This window comes from Montipora foliosa, chromosome 3, assembly GCF_036669935.1.
Source record: "Montipora foliosa isolate CH-2021 chromosome 3, ASM3666993v2, whole genome shotgun sequence".
Taxonomy (NCBI): Eukaryota; Metazoa; Cnidaria; class Anthozoa; order Scleractinia; family Acroporidae; genus Montipora; species Montipora foliosa.
Genome location: NC_090871.1, coordinates 46,816,173 through 46,833,672, shown reverse-complemented (window position 1 = coordinate 46,833,672; position 17,500 = coordinate 46,816,173). Strand labels below are relative to the sequence as shown.

The following is a 17,500-nucleotide window of genomic DNA, read 5'->3' as shown; positions in this document are numbered from 1 at the left end:
CTTATGAGAGTTTGTAAAATGATCACCTAAAGGGAAAATGCTTTCATCTGTTATCAAACTCTCTCAACTAATTCTTTAAGGAAATGTATGAAGATCAGTATGAGAATTTCTAAGTGGATATTGGGGCTTAAAGGGTTAACGTGTTACTAGATATATATCAAGAGGTGACACATTTTGAATGAGAAACATTTAACACTTTCATTATATCTATGAACTTATCTCATTTTAACATAAACAAGGTTTTAAACGACAGCAGCAATACAACTGCTTTAACGGTTGGTTCCCAACTTGAAGAGTACCTAAAAATTTAGAACAAGCTCATAAAAAATGGATAAAGATAACCAGTCATGAAAAGTTTACTTCTGCGGTGAACTTTGACTACACACAAAACTGCAGAACTGTCTAGTAAATTTCTGAGTCACAGTTTCAAATCTTCCACATTGGCTTTCATGATTTCTTGCATTTTGGATCGCTGGGCTGTGATAGAAAGGTGTTTATTATGGTTTGATTTCTTTTAGAAACGGATCTTTGCTGCTCCCTTGCCTGCTGAATCCCTGTGTTCGCGGTACTGATCTTCTTTTGAGTAGCTTCAAACACGGTTTGAGCAAGATAGTGCATTGGCTTCTTTTAGGATGGTATCCCCATGCAACTTCCATGCTATCTTGCTGAGCTCTCTCTTGTCTTTCTAACTCTTTCTCTTTGCACTGTAAATCTTTCCTTTCTTTACTGAGTTGTCGTTTCTGTGCTTCCATTTGTAGTGCTTGTTCTCTCTGTAGAGTAAGCTGCTTTTAAGCCTCTTCCTTCTCCTTCCGCTCTTTCTCTAGACGCATAACATAATGGGCATGTGCAGAACGTATCAGTTGAAGGAGTTGTTTTGTGATTGGCACAGAACCCGGACCTTTAAAAGCCTTCAGACCATCACTTGTTGAACGAATACCATTGATCGAGGCCTCACTTAGACGAACTCTGTCATCTGTTACACTTTTCCCACTCTCGGAAAACCCCCTTTCAACCTCCGCGTTACCATGTCCAAGAACAAGAGCTGTCTTTACAACCTTCATAATCGATGCAAATTTTCTTTCACTGGTAGAATCCCTCAGTTCATCAACCTTTCTCCAAAAGTGGTCAACACGGATGGGCTTCCGTGGCTCTTCAGTTTCTATGTGCCAATCCACTGGAATGTTTTCTAGCTGATAGGGTCTCCACTCATCAGCCATCTTGTCCAGATCAACTCTTACTTTCAGTTCTTTGGCTAGTATTCTAATTGCCTTCGGGGCCCACTCTTCTGAACGGATATCAGGTTTTAGAACAATGCTGCTTCTCAGAATAAGGTTGTCAAGTGGTAGTTTGTTGACCAGATGCTTGGTGGCAGCAATAAGAAATGATTTGGCTGCAAGGACAAACTTCTTTTGCTTTTCTTCTGAAAGCTTCTTAATTTCTTGGCGGGTTTGTTCTCCTATTTCCAATTCTGAGTACACCAAATGGTTTTTCACATCTTCTAAGCAGATCTCTGAGAGTTTTCTGGCAGCTTTATTTGCCAGAAGGTCTTTTCTGATGAACCTTCCCAAAAGAACTGTCAGGAGAGTGCCAAGTTGATCATAAAGTAAGTGGACAAGAGGTTCTTCAGTCTGAAAAAACTTTAGAAAGGGGTTGAAAATGTCTGCAACAGAGACTTAAAAGTGTATTTTGGCCACCAGATCTTTTGATTCAAGCTGGCGTCTTATTCTGATGTACCGTGCAGTGCTAGTACTGGACGACTGCTTCTCAGGTAAGACTGTAAGGAAATACCTCTTTAACCCTTTCAGGTGCTCCAGAAATCTTAACAATGCTGGGTGAGGAGAGAGCCACCGGCATTCTACATGTTTCAGGAACTTGTGCTTGGCAAGACTCACCTCTTCTTGCATAAACTCATAATCTTCTCTTCGGGCAGCGGACATTTTAAACCACTGGTGCACGTCGATGACAATTTCTGAAATGCTACTACCAAACATTTCCAAGCCTTTGGCAAATGCATTGTGACAAATGTGAAGATTGCACGCGCAGATGTCAGTGAGACCAAAGTTCCTGTTTGGCAAATTCACGAGGGCATCATTTACAGTGTTGCAAACTGTTTTGTTCACGTTTGGTCCGTCACTTTCAAGCATTTGAAGCTGTCCTAAGGCTATACCATTGTCTTGGACTGAAGAGATAATATTCTCAGCAAGTTGAGGACCTGTTGCATGACCCATCAAGTATGACTGTAAATGGTGAACAACTAGTGACCTTGTGATTGTGCTGACGACCAGTAGCGAATTTTGTTAGCTAGTTGCTTGTTAATTTGGGCATTTGTTGTTTCATCATACTGTAGGGTAAAAGGTAACTCTGAGTTTTTAACATCATCGGCCACAACTTGCTTGAAGTAGGGTCCAGTTGCTTCTGAAACCAAGTATGATACCTTAGATGAGCTCATTGTAAAGTTGTCAGGGATTTTTCCAGGAAACATAGCGTTTAAGGTGTCCTTTATGTTGTCACAAGAAGCGTAACTGTAGTAAGAACTAACCACTTTCATGGCCCATATCAATTCAGCCCTTGTTGCTTCATCTTTCAGAGAAATACACTGCAATGTTCCACCGGATTGCTTTTTCCCAGTGCGTCTCCTGTTGTTTTGAAACATCAGTATAAACAGTTGAAACAAATGCTGCATTTGATGCTGAGTTACCACAGGTTTTGCCTGCATCTGTTGAGTGAGTGGATGCAAAAACCACTTAAGATCCACCAAGTATTTCATTTGTCAGTGTTTTGTGACTTTGGCCTCTAGCATGCTGAAGTAACTGGGGGAGTCCTTGATTGTTGCACAGGAACGTTTTCTTGCATATAAAGCAAAACCAACCAACTAGAAATTTTATGACCTTCTCCATCCGTATGAAGAAGCCAATCTTTCTTGAAATGGGTCTTCCCTCCAGGCATCTCAAACAATATCACAACATCAGTAACATCAGTAACCTGCCACCTGCCATCAGTAACCTGCCATCAGTAACCTGCCACAAAAAGGGTGCTTTGTTTCAGACAGAACGCTTTGCCAAAAACATTTTCTACAGTAGTGTAGTTACCCTAAACCTGGATTCTTACTTCCATTTTAAGCAATGATTGCAACATTAACAATTCTAAGAATTTAATTTAAACAGTTAAGGGTGCTTCACAGTCTGAATTAATCTGTGGTACAAATATCCTCCACACCCATGTGCCTCTGGAGGTAAGGGACGCCAAACCCTTCAGAATTTGACCTACAAAGAAAATTAAAAGCCAAATTCTGCCAGTAACCTCCAACAAAATATTACTTACATCTGGTTACAAATAATGTGAAATAGTCTTACCTTGAAAGACTGCATGCTCCTAATCATTCAACTGTCTAGAAATAACATCACTGAGCCACAGGTGACAAGATAGAAAGCCTGTACACTCAATAGAAACCTCGTGTGAACTGTGGCTTGCTTTTTTTTTGGTTATTTTCCTTAAAGTGTATTTATAGGAAATATAGGAGTTTTTGGCTCATTATAGGAGTTTTATAGGATCCTATAAAATAAATAGGAAAAATAGGATTTATAGGAACTGGATGGCTGGGATGTATGCCATTTGTATTTTGAATTTATAGAGGAAATGTTTGGGAATGCCGAAATTCCTCGCATTATCGTACTAGATTGCGATAAATATTCTCATTTAACATCAAAATAAATGTATTTTTACCTTAAATGTTGTGTGTTGTTGTTCTTCAGGGTGAAGACGGCGATTTTAGCGATTTGAAGGGTTCGGAGTTGGACGTTGGACTATTTCACTCGAGTGAACGTCCAACGCCGAACCCTTCAAATCGCTAAAATCGCCGTCTTTAACCTCAAGAACGACAACACAACATTTAAGGTAAAAATACGTTTATTTTGATGTTAAATGAGAATATGTATTGCAATCTAGTACGATAATGCGAGGATTTTCGACGTTCCCATACATTCGCTCTTTAAATTCAAAATACAGACGGTGACACAGTTTGTGTGGGCCCCCTGTGGAGCAACTGGGGCTTGATGATCACAAGACTTACTACAACTAAACTTATCTTGCCACAACTGTAATCGCTTCGTTCAAGTGTTATTGAAGCCTTGTCTCAAACGAGGTCGTCATTTCCATATATAGAACGTAGTCCCAGTCTTTACCGAAACTACAGAGCCAGATACTCTTGGAAAACAGAGGCGAAAACAGGTAAGATGAAGTGAAAAGAAACCAAAATTCGCAAACTCAGGCTAGTTTACAAAGTCCAGGGATGCTTGGGAACTCAGATCTCAGTAAAAAATACCTTTTTTCCGGCAAACTCTACTTGTCGCGTAGGACAAGTGCTTTTGGAAATCCACTCGTCTAAGATACAAGAGTACTCGTGTCGGCACTGCAATTTTGCGACAAGATACGAAAATGTAGTCGCAATTTTGCAAAATTTAGTCGCAAAATCATCGCGTTGCATTGTGTTGTCAGCGATGTAGCAAAACAAAATATGAGCCCACAGTACTTGTGTTGAAAGAACGCTGAAAAGAGCGAATGATATCGAAGGAATGGAGTTGTGCTCGTAACATCGCATCAAAAAATCTTCAGATTGAAAGAAAACTCATGGCGAGAAACAAAATGATTTTGTCATTTCTTCATTTACTTTAGTAAAAAGAGCAGCATAGTGGTAACTGCTAACCCTTTTGTTTCGAAAGAGCGAAGATGAAAACAAGTCGCAAATTTGCTACTTCTCCAGATATTTTAGTTGCCAAGGGAAAGACTGTATTGGTCGCAATTTCAAGCCTGCAAAGTCACATACAATCAATCACACACAAAGTACAAAATACAACGAAGAAAAAATGAAGAAACTTAAAGCGCAAACAGATTTTCTCACAGGCAAGCTAAGGAAGCTAAAAAGTCTGATTTTACTTTATCTTACTAATCGTTTTTTATAAGTTTGGTGCCCTGTTTGCCATAACACTGCACGGCTTGATTAGCATTGCTATACTTCTGTAGTGTTCATTGTAAAATTTGACCTTAATTTTTGAAAATAAAATTGAACTTGACTCCCTGCAAGCAAGTGTGAAAATATCCTCCCTCAGCAACAGACTCCCCAAGCCTATTCCATCTGGCTGTGGTGCTGTGCTCCGAGGTCATACGTGGGTCGTGTTCAGGGGCTGAGCGCCAAGCCGGCAGCTCCTTCAGTCTGATCTTATCGAGCCGCGCCCTTAGCAATTCAGTCTGCAACTGGGAGTAAGGGCGTTTAGCAGGTCATGTCACGTCGCGTAACCCATTAAGCCTGAAAATTTTCAGGCTTGCTCGCATCTTGAGTTGCTTATGTGGTGGTGATGATCTTCCTGGCTGTAATTCATGTATTCTGCAATCTCGTCCCCAGACTCCGCTTTCCTTTTGGTCAGCACCAAGAACCCAGAGTCTGACCACTTCCAATTTATGCGCAGTTCTAGTCAAGGTCCATTTTTATAACCGTTGACGACCACTGTTGCGACACTGTTGTTTCAAATTTCTGAGCGTCCATAGATTAGCCAGAAGTCCACGATTTGCGAATTTCCTGCCTTGCAAGTGACCGGAGTCCGTGTTTTTGGTGCTGACCAAAAGAAAAGCGGACCCTGGGGATGAGATTGTGTATTCTGCAGTTCAAATGCACAGAAAAAAAATTCAAATGGTATTTTAAATTAGGTTTCCTTAGCCCACTGACTCTTAAACCGTCCCCCAATGATGAGTAAAATTGTGTGGCGTTAGACAGAGTAAAATCTATTACACGTGAGGCTCTCTCCTAGGAGTCAATGGAACAGTTCTTTTAGTGGATGTAGAGGTAGTTAACCCATCGATTCCCAAACCACTCCTTGACGAGTAAAATCATCTGGTGTTAGACAAAGTAAAAGTCTTTGTCGCAGGAGTCAATGGTTTAAAAATATTTCTAATTAACTGATTTGCCTTGTTACACTGAAATAGATATTGAAAACTATATTGTTTCATATTGTAATGTTGTTATGTTTTACTTCACAGAAATGGAACAGGTTTCTGATCAACAACCAGACGGAGAAAAACTTACTTATGACCGCGATTTCCTATTACAGTTCCAAATCCATCCAATGTGTTTGCAAAAACCAGATGGTTTGCCTGATTTGGAGGTTGTTCTTGTCCAGGCTCGTGCCCCTTCAAAACCAGGTTTCCAACAGAACAGGTACTGTGCAGTGGTATTGGTATTATAGGGGTATGATGGTTAAAAAAGGGACTGGGAAAGATATAATAGGCTGCAGTAATTTATTTCCAATGTATTTCAAATTTCCACTGATCTCACCCACAAATAGCTTAATAGCTCGTCAAGTGGCACCATTCATATTGGGATGATATTGGAAATCTCGAGTCTCAGATACACACACGCGTATAATGGATAGATTTTGGAAGAGAGGCGTGATTTGAAAGACTGAGAATCTAGGGTTAGAAAATTAATACAGTGCATTACATTTCTGTTGGATTTCCACGTGTTACCATCTATAGAGATTAATTTTGATACTGAAGGAGTGTATGGTAGGACCCGTATTCCTGATGTGAGTTGATTTACAATGTAAAATTGAATTAGCGACACTAATCCCACATTATAGTACCAAGGGGTCTTAGCATGATTTAGTATGGCTAATATAAATAATATTTGTTATCTCTAGGTATATATGGATTATTGACCAAGCTTGTTTCGTCAAAGTGGCTGGATATTGGCCAAGTTCTTTTTTGCGTGTTTATGGACCGAGACGAAGTCAAGGTCCATAAACGCGCAAAAAGAAAAAAACAAGGCTAATATCCAGCCATCTTGACCAAAAAAGCTTGGTCAATAAAGATTTATTATATGAGATAAAACACCAAAAAATGATCTTTGATCTTGCGGGACCATGCGAGAAATCTCGAGCGGACAAGATAGCTCCATCTTGCCTGCTCAGGTAGCCAATCACATATGTATATATTATAGCTCACATAAGCCTCTTTTCATTTAAGAATGGCAAAAGGCGATGGTGGCGAAACTACGTTTCTTCCTGCATACATGCGGCAGCGGTCAAAGGTAAGCTCTATATGTGACCTTTAACAGGAAAACAATCATACATCAACACTTTTCCGTTAAAGGGGTTAAAGTGTTAAGCTTCCATCACTAGACTTTCCTGAAAAAAAATGTGAGAAATGTTAGGACAATTTATTACTATTATTTTTTCAGGATTTGGACACTGTATATGTCCCCTGCTAGGTTTAATGTGAACCCAAACCCCTAAAATATCAAGAACCCTCTCCTTACCCGAGTGACAATACAAATCTATGTCTTTAACTGGGCCAGCCTCCAGGCAACTCTGTGGTAGTACAACGTAATTGGCGACTTAAATTTAGACAGATTGCGTCCTGACAAGCCCGGGGGGAAAATTTTATTGGATAAAATCCACAAGACTAAAGAATCGAGGTGCAATGATGACGGAAACTTTGATTGATATGTTACGCAGCATGAAGCTAGAACTCTTTTAAAATTCTGGAAACTACTATCTGTCGCTAAGTGATCATGCCCTCATCTACAGTGTTCCATGAGAAAGGCTTAAGGTCTGTGTACAAAGATCATCGCGCAACCTACTCAAGAGGGCTGAGCTATCAATACTAAAGAACAGACGCCTGCAAGATGTATGCACTCTAATGTATAAAGTCAAACATACATTAGCAACAATATGGCCGCAATGACATTCTTGTTGCTTTAGATAACCATCAGTCTGTTATACTGCTTCTCCTGGATTTATCAGCTGCTTTCGACACTGTAGATCATGGAATATTGCTCGACCGGCTGAGTCATCGTTTCGGTGTATGTGGTCTGGCTCTCTCCTGGTTTAAATCATATCGCAGCAATATATTTCAGTGTAAGGAAATAAGAGGGGAAAAGTCTTCACACCAGCCACTGACGTGCGGGGTGTCACAGGGCTCCGTTTTAGGCCCTATCCTTTATCTGCTATACACCTCGCCACTTGGGGATATCGTAAGGAAGTATAACATGGGTTTCCATTTTTACGCGGACGACACCCAAATATACTTATCCTTTGATTCCCTCAGTGGCAAGGGGCAAGCATCAGCCGTCCATTCATTAGAGGCTTGTGCATCCGAAATCGATGAATGGATGAGGCTCAACAAGTTAAAATTAAATAGAGAGAAGTCTGAGCTTTTGTAATTAGTTCTAAGTACCGCCCTCGTCCTTTGCATGATTCTATCTCCATTAGTGAACAAGTTGTAAAGTCGTCGGTTTCAGCTAGAAATTTGGGTTTTATAGTTGATGACAGTTTATCTCTAGAGGAACATGTCAACTCTATTTCTAAGTCTTGTTATTACCACATTAGACGAATTTGCTAAAATCCAAATATATATGTCCGAAGATTCCACAGCAGCTCTTGTGCATGCTTTCATCATCTGCAGATTGGACAAGGGCAACGCACTTTTGTACGGCCTTACAAAATATCTGATTCAGCGGCTACAAGCAGTCCAAAATTGTGCTGCCCGCCTCGTTTCGTGCAAGCCGAGGTATGCACCTGCTACACCAATCCTCAGGGAACTGCACTGGGTGCCAGTGGAAAGTAGTGTCATTTTTTAAAATTTTATTATTAGTTTATAAATCACTCAATAATTTAGCTCCTGCATATATTAACAGTCTTTTGAGGAATTATAAACCTAGTCGCAATCTAAGGTCGGTTGATCAGGGTCTTCTGACGATTCCTAGATCCAATCAAAGGACCTATGGGGACAGGGCATTTTCAGTTGCAGCACCAAAGCTCTGAAATGCCCTACCCCTTGACCTGTAAGGAAGAGCGGATCGATCACTCTTTTTAAATGTAAATTAAAGACTTTTCTTTTTAAGAAATATTATTTATAATTTTGTGTAAAATATTTTTAACTGTGGAATTGTGAAGCGCCATAGAGCAGCTAGTTTATATGGCGCTATATAAATGCCATAATTATTGTTATTATTATTATTATTATTATTATTATTATTATTATTATTATTATTATTAACATTTTTCATACTCATAGCACTTCTTATTCTTTAAGACAAACTGATTTGAGCATTCCTAAATATAATACAGTAACATATGGTCAACATTCTCTGCACTACCTTGAACCAAAATTATGAAAAAAACTGCCTAAAAATATCATATCTGCAAAAACTTTGAACAATTTTAAAAGCACTATTCGAAAGTTTGACGTTAGCTCTCTGTTGGACGACAGATGCATGCGTTGTTCTTGCTGTTCATAATGTAGTTAGTTATTAAATAATTATTAGGTGATAATATTATGACAGCATTTTATCGACAAAATAACTCTTAGATTTAATTTTAACTTTTATTTTCTTAACTTTCCTAAATCCTAGTTGAAAAGATTTTACAGTTGTACCTTTTTCTCACGCTGGGCTGCCAAGATGCCTACTACCGCAAATGACATGACACTTTGTTGTTGTCAAACTGAATCATATTCCGTTTGTACTTGAATTCGGGCACGGGGGAATTGAATTCGGGCACGTTTCCCCGTCTCCTTTATCAGGTGCTCGAGCAATTTGAGGCGCATCAAGTAGTGTTTGAGCCCAAGCTGGTACTCTTTTCTTCTTCGCTTGCATTTGAGTGACGACTAGAGCCTCCCGAAGAACGATCTTGTGGTCTTGATTCACGTCGTGCGGAATCGCGCTGTCGACTGCTTGATCCCGACTGTTCTGGGCTCGCATTATGTGCTTCAAGGCGGCTGAGCGCTTGACTTGACATTCGAGGCATGTCAAGTCGAATTAGGAACACTTCTGATCATATTTGTAAAGATATTTATCAAAATTTCTACCACTCGGCACTTTTAAAGCTTGCACTAAGGCAGCACAGGACGAAAACTGCATGTGCTAAGTGTGCATGTCTGAAAGCCAGACATGCGCCACGACCCAGGCTCCCGAGCATGAGAAATCTGTTTCTCTCTTCTTTCATGCTTCAGCCAGTGGGAAACTCTAAATATTTTGGTCTCCCCAATTAGTAGAGCACTTGTACTCGGCTATTAAGACTTGAGACTTATATAAAGTTGTCATTCATTCATTCAGAGTAAAATCTTTAATTGTCACTCTTATATTTAGGAGGGAAGGGGTTGAAAGGACATAGTTTCTGAGAGGACCTAGATGAGGTAAACCCTCTCACCCCTGGAGAGTAACCCATTGACCGGTAAAATCATCTGGCGTTAGACAGAGTAAAATTTATAAGTGTCACCACTCTTAGGAGGGAAAGGGTTAAAATGATTCACAGCTTTATTACAGTCTCTTACTTTATTGGTAAAAGTAAAGTAAAAATCTTTACCATTTTATACTCAGTAAAAAGATATAGCTCACCTTTCTTGGGGATGTACCTAAAATTTTGTCAAGATGGTAATGGGCACTTAACAGGCGGAACGCCCAGTTGAACACACCTCTGGCGTGTCCCTTCTAACGGGGTCTGGGGGCATTTTCCCCCAAAAATTTTTGAAATTTAGATTCTCATAAATGCGTTTTCTTGGATTTTAGAAGGTAAATTCAAGGCCACTCGTGATGTTTTCAGACAAAAATTATCTTGTTGCCTTTGCCTGCGCGGTGGCCTCATGGTCAGTGTGCTCGACTTCGGATCGAGTGGCCTGGGTTCGGGTCCTAGCCGGGGACATTGTGTTCTGTTCTTGGGCATTAGACACTTTACTCTCACGGTGCCTCTCTCCACCCAGGTGTATAAATGAGTACCGGCGAAAATGCTGTGGGTAACCCTGCGATGGACTAGCATCCCATCCAGGGGGGAGTAGAAATATTCCTAGTCGCTTCCTGCTACAGAAAGCGGAGATAAGTGCCGGCCTGGTGGGCCTTCTAGGCTCGTAGCGGACTTTACCTTTACCTTTTTTTTAATTAAAACATGTGACTTCGTTTTAACACATGCTCTCAGTGTCTTGTGCGGATTCTGTAGTAGTAATAGCGCTTTCTTTGAATTTTCACTTGGTCCGCCAGAGTTTGATGAAGTATCTTCAGCGGAGTTGAATTGAAGACGTTGTTTATACTGAGTACCTCAGAACCACTTTTCCTCTTTTTTTCCACCTACATTTCAGCTTATACATGTGTATGTTGCCTGACACGGTTGAAATACACAACTCCAGGTTTGCATTATTTCACATACACGAAGTAGAATACTGCTTGCCAGTGGGCTTTTTACCAAACACACAAGATCTTTTAAGTACCCTTTTAATGAATCAACCTTTGGGACGTTTCTACGGCCAGTCTCCATCAGTACAGTTTTAGTGTGTAGTACTTTTTTTTTTCAAAAATTATAAAATAGAGGACAAATCCAAAAAACTCAAATTACTTGATCTTCTTGGTTTTCACAAACCTCATAAACATTTTGCTTGTGTGGGGAGTCGTATACTCAGTGAAAAACAGATCCACGTATTGTGCATTTTGTACAATTCCCTTATCTGTCCAATGGAGTCGTCCCCTTTTGTGTATTCTTTATTTTCTGCCTTTTTTCGCCGCTAGAGCTGCGGTTTAAACCAGATCGTTTGGTTGAACTATGATGTCGACTGCCGGACTTTGTATAATACACAGTTTCCTGCTTAACTATGATACCACCGCCACTTACAAAACTGTCTGAATGCGATGAACCTCCAAAAATTTACTTAAGGGCATATTACATCAAGAGAATTAAACTTTAAATCCTTAGCTTCAGTTAACACCAATTGCCTATCCATTTCTGATAGACCAGCACTGTTGAGGAGTTTGAAACTTAAGACAGCATTGGGCAATGACATATCAGACTTCTTGCAAAGATCATACCTCCTTTCAAACTTGATGATAAAGCTGGACATGTCTTGTCCTTCTTCTATGTGATATTTGTCAAATTTGGTGTAGTTTTCCGACGGTAAATTGACAAAATCCTGAAAAAATATCTTGTCCAATTCACCAATAACAGTTTGCATTCCATTTTTGTCACTCAACTTTTCCACATCAATTTCGACTGCTTTTGCTTGTGCCTGTCCTTGCAGTGATAAAGTAACTGCAAGTGCCTGTTTGTTCTCGCCCACATCTGTCATTCGGCTCCAAATTTCCAACTCATTTTTCCCATGTCTTGTACGAAACTCCTGTTGCAAATATTGGCTGATTCTTAAAAGTGGAAGCAGCCATCTCGTCTTAGTAATTGAATCCTCAGTTAGCACATATCCAAAAAAACCAAAAGTCAAATTTCTGCCAACAAACCTCAATCCCATCATCATCAGATACCCTGAAATTCTCACAGGGTAAAAGTCTCTGCTTACGAGCCAGAAAGCCCATCAGGCCGGTTTCAGTAGCATGAAGCGACTAGGAGTATTTCTACTTCCCCCTGAATGGGATGCTAGTCCATCGCAGGGTTACCCCAGCATTTCGCCGGTACCCATTTATACACCTGGGTGAAGAGAGGCACCGTAAGAGTAAAGTGTAGGCCACCGCGCCTCATTCTTACAGGGTACTTTATCAGAAGTGCTAGTTAGACCGAGCTTAATAATCAAATTATTGTGGCGAGACATGTAACCGGAAACTCAACAGACAAGTGGGCAGCTGCTGAGAAAAGACTGATTTTCGGGCTGGTGGTTTTTCTCACCCTCTCTTTCCTGCGCACCCCATCATTTTGTCACCTGGTCCAGACCTATCCCACATGCTTCCAATATGGCTTCTGATACGTGGTTTTGTCGCAACAAAAACATCTACCACCTGCAAGCAGGCTAAGTGGAAATTTGAACTTCTGAATTTGTTATTTCCATTGAGCCCTTCACATGTTTGAGGCCTTGTGATCCCTCACTGTCCGCTAAGCAGACAACAAAGGAATTAACATTTGATGTTTTGTGGACATTGATTGCAAAAGTATAGTACTTAGTAATACTTGGATGAGTTGTCACACATTGTGAACACCAATATACAAATTTTAGCTGAACTACAGCTGTATGTGCTATTACCATGACAACACAATATGCTGCGTTGAATATTCACTTCATCAACTCTGGCGAAATATTCAGGTTCCAACAATATCACATTGTACAGTACAGTGTACATGGTTATTTCACCAGCAATGTCCAAGTATTTTTTGAATCCAAAACTGTCAAGTCAACAACACATATTGCCTTGATGGAAGGAATTTGGAAACATTGTTGGGATGTTGGTTATTAACTGTTAGAAAGCTGTGTAGGCCATCAACTATTTGTGGATACGTTTTGCCCATTTAATGAACAAATTTATTTGAATGTGCACATTTCTTTTCTACATCACATCTTTTTTTATAGCTGATTTTCAAAAAAATAATGCTAAAAAATAGGGAAACAGCTGTGTCATTGGGCCTTAGAGCTTTCATAATTATTATTGAGAGCTTCTTCAAGAATTCCCTTATTTTCTGGTCAAGTTGGCAGCAAAGACTTGCAGCTATTCTTAGGAGATTTGTGGGAGGCAATAGTGACTTTAGTCTCCTACATTAAATTAAAAGCGTGGTTACCTTCCATCTGGTTGCAATCTGCTTCCACCCTAGTTCATAGTATTATTTTCTGTTCATTTCCAGAATAATGATAGAAACATGAGAGGTAGCCGTGGGCGAAACGTGCAACCCAAAAAAGTAACTGAATTCCCAAGTGTGCAGCAACAACCAGATGTGAGTACTGGTAGATGTATTTAAGTACTGTCTGCTGAATCTCTTTTTAATTGCAGTCACCTTGCATGGCAAAAAGTAGAGGTCTCTCATTAGCTTCTTTTGTTTGTCATTTATATTAGCATATGTACATTTAGCCATTGTTATCTGTCTCAAGAGATTGGTTGCAAACCACCTATTAAGTGAACCTATGATCACCTCAGTTATATGAACGCAGTTTTAGCAATTGCGTAGAGAAGCCTGAAAAACTCAGGACCTCAATGGCTTCTTCTAGCTCAGTTGATTGGGGTATCACACCGGCATCGCGAGGTCATGGGTTCAAACCCCGTTGAAGTCGTGAATTTTTCAGGCCTCTCTACACAATTGCTATTATTGTGTTCATAACTGCGAAGCTCATAGCTTCACTTGGTTACATATCCGCGGTTCAATATGTGATTCGTTTCATGTATCATTTTGTTCGTTAAACTGCTTATTGTTTTATTTTCTGTTATGCAAATGTCTATCCCCCCCCCCCTCCCCGACCTAGTTAAATGGTCTTTTTAGGGGTGGAGGGCGAATTCATTTTGCCTGATGTTTTATCATGGAGGGGTATGCTCCAATCAGGGTTATTGTAAATTATGTGCGAAATAACTTACAAAAGAATCATTGTAAATGTTTATTTTACCTAAGAATTTTTTTTGGGATTTATAGATGTAATTTAATTTTCAGACTATCAATGTCAGAGGTCATTAATTGTCTAGTGGCCTATCTCTTATTTGGCATCAACAAAACTGCTCTGCCATGAAAAAAATTCCAAACCTTAATGCAAAGCAGTTTGTGAAATGGCCTCATGGACAGAGTCCCAGGGGTTAACATTAACAGTTGCCTGATTGCCCGGGGCAACCAAAAGGTATATTCCTTGAGTTTTTGCTACAAGAATAGATAAATCACGAAGTATACCATCAGTAGATTTATATTCTTGATCTCACTGCACTACTGAAAACTTGACATTTTGAAGAGCACAACACTACTATTGTCTGATGCGACGAACACAACAGCTAGTGTTGACGGGTTGACTAGCAAACTGTTTGAGTTAACACCCAAAAGAATGATCATGATAGCGCAAAATTGCTAGTGATGCTTTTTGAGCGATGCGTATTACCTCGGGTATTCTAGTTTTGTAAATATAGACTGAAGGTACTTTTGCTTACCTATTGCAGAAATAATGAGCATTTCAAGTTGAGTTTGTTGGTTATCTGCTCTGATTCGAGAGGTTTTCCCCTCTCCTCAGAAACTAGCATTAGTTTCGATTTGATTTGTCCTGATTTCAGTGAATGGTTAATGCTTTTAGGAATAGACAAGAAGGACATTGGACATCTCGTGACACGTACACAATGTACATAGATTAGAAGGTCACCAACGTAATATTCCCATGCACCGTATTCAAGTATTTCATAAAGCGCTTATCAACAGTGTTTAATTCAAAGCACCCATTCCAAATAGTGCTGATCTACATGTACAAGTATTCACTGCGTTTTTCATAGTTCTGGGGAATTAATCCTCAAGCGCCAATGGCCAAACTGCGCTTTGGCTTCCATCAGTCAAACTTCTGACGCCAACCACAGATGACAAAATCAACTTATGTGAGACTAACCCAGCAATCAGCATCTTTGGTTCCCACGGCACATTCGTTTATTCAAATGCGACGCCAATCATAATCATAATGGTTTTCGAGCTGTAAACTAAACAAAAACTCCAATTTACTTTCCAGAGGCGGAGTTGATCTTCCCGCCTATTTTTGGAAATTTGATTGATGCAAGCCAAAATGCAGTTTGCTTGCTTCGATGGTCTAGAGGTTATCAGTGACGCAATTGTCACTTATGGTCCAGGTTCAACCTTCTCGACCTTTAAAAATCTTGGAACTTAATAGCGTGCTTTTTCAAATTAAATTGACAAGAACATTTTGAAGTATAGAGTTAACTTGATGTAACTGAAGTGAAAGAGGAAATGCCCTTCTTGTCTATCCCAAATAACGCTCACCTCAGTGAATTTGTAGTCTCCCCAATTAGTAGAGCACTCATGCTCGGCTAATTAACCTTGAGACTTACGCAAAGCAATAATAAAATAATAATAATAATAATAATTATTATTATTATTATTATTGTTGTTGTTATTGTTGCTATTATTATTGTTATTGTTGTTGTTGTTGTTGTTATTATTATTATTATTATTATTACTATTAGTTAATTTATTTTTTTAAAATGCCCCGTGGTACCACATGTATGCACTTTTGAGAATGTACTTTGTTTACGGTAAATTCCAGCACTCTGCTTTGTGAGCATGGCTGTTTAGCTTTGAGATTTGTTTTGCCTTGGCTAAGGCCCGGGTCGTACCAGAGTGAATTTTGTTTACAAGTTATTAATCTGTCGCTACAAGATGAGAAGTAAGTGCGACCACACGTTCGAACAAACTCTCCAATTTTTTGCGGAGTGCAAAAATATTCTGACAATCTTCAAAGAAGCCGAAGTGCTGCCTCTGAGGCTACCAAATGTTGGCAACAGAAACAGTTTTGTTTGTTTTAAGCATCAAGCTGTCATTCAACCTATTTGTGTACAGTAGGTCGTAAATCTTAAATTTCAGTGGGAAATAGATCATTGCAATTTCAAACTCGTAATGGCAGGGCAAAATAACGTTTTTTCACGATCTCTCTGCAGTTTTTACAATGGGAGCGGCAGTGTCAAGATCGAGTTCCCCTGGTTCGTCTATTTTGGTGATTGAAAAGCCGAGCTATGTTGTAATCTTTCCAGAGCCAAGTGAAAAGGAAAAAAACGAGATCTCCTTGATGATGGAACTGTTTATATGATTGATGTTTGCATCAATCACTGATGTTTCGGAAATGATAATTTCCTTAAATGCGACCCGTTAAAAAAATTTGGAACACTTTTCAAAAAATTATGGCCAAAATTTTTGATGATATAAAAATTTATTGTAATGAGACCCGGCCGCAAGTCTTTTGGGCTACGAAATTCTTTGTTGGGCGAGTAGAATTGGAAGCTTCAAATTCAGACCTGTAAGCTTAGCCACCTCGCGACCAGCAGCCAATTTGTGCTACCTTGTGCAAATTTCCTGTCCTGTTGGAAGGAAAGTAAATTATCGTATATTGTTAACATAAAAGGGGCATTATGACTGTAAGGAATGATGCTATTTATGTCGCCGACTTTGACCTCCTCGGGTCAATAGATGCATTCAGCCAGAAAAATGAGCCAATCATAGATAAGGGCGGAGTAAGGATAGGTCTAGTTAAGGGATTGCAGTCTTCGTGACTGGCGCTCTTAGCTGTTCCTTCACGGACTAAACTTGGATTATCAAGATTTTTCCCTCCCTCCCTACCCTTGCTCCGTCCTTCTATTTCCTTTCTTTCATTCTTAGGTGTAGGCGTTTTTTCTCGCCCCACCTTTGCTGAACATGGCTTTAATTTACTGCGATTTTTATTGATTTCGTTGATGATATAATAAATAGCCACGTTGGTGGCCGAATAACGCCAACATGTTGGTAGTTGTCTTTTTTGAGGTTTCCATGTCTCAGCAAACTTAGTGCGACCACTTGCAAAGTGCACGGCTTGCTCTAATTACTAATATTTTATATCAAGGCCGGGGAAAGGTGTCGACATAAAATATATTTATGGAGTTGGACTTTCGTTTTAGTGCAATTAAAAAAATCCGAGGTTAGGGGCTCTTTAAATCCTCTAGTTGTCAAGTAAAGTCAAAATCTTGACCAAAGCCTGTTAATGCAGACACAGTATTTCTGATTGTCATGAATGTTTTTTATATCTGCTGCTCATAAAA

General features: G+C 39.6%; 1 protein-coding gene across 1 annotated transcript in view; it reads left to right on the top strand.

Annotated features, from left to right (window-relative positions):
• The window catches only part of LOC137997519 (eukaryotic translation initiation factor 4 gamma 1-like), a 73,805-nt gene that overhangs the window by 25,092 nt on the left and 31,213 nt on the right, over window positions 1–17,500 (top strand). The window contains exons 4-6 of the mRNA XM_068843568.1: window positions 6,031–6,208; window positions 7,015–7,078; window positions 13,590–13,679. Coding sequence (XP_068699669.1) covers window positions 6,031–6,208; window positions 7,015–7,078; window positions 13,590–13,679 — 332 coding nt within the window. The remainder of the gene's footprint in view (window positions 1–6,030; window positions 6,209–7,014; window positions 7,079–13,589; window positions 13,680–17,500) is intronic.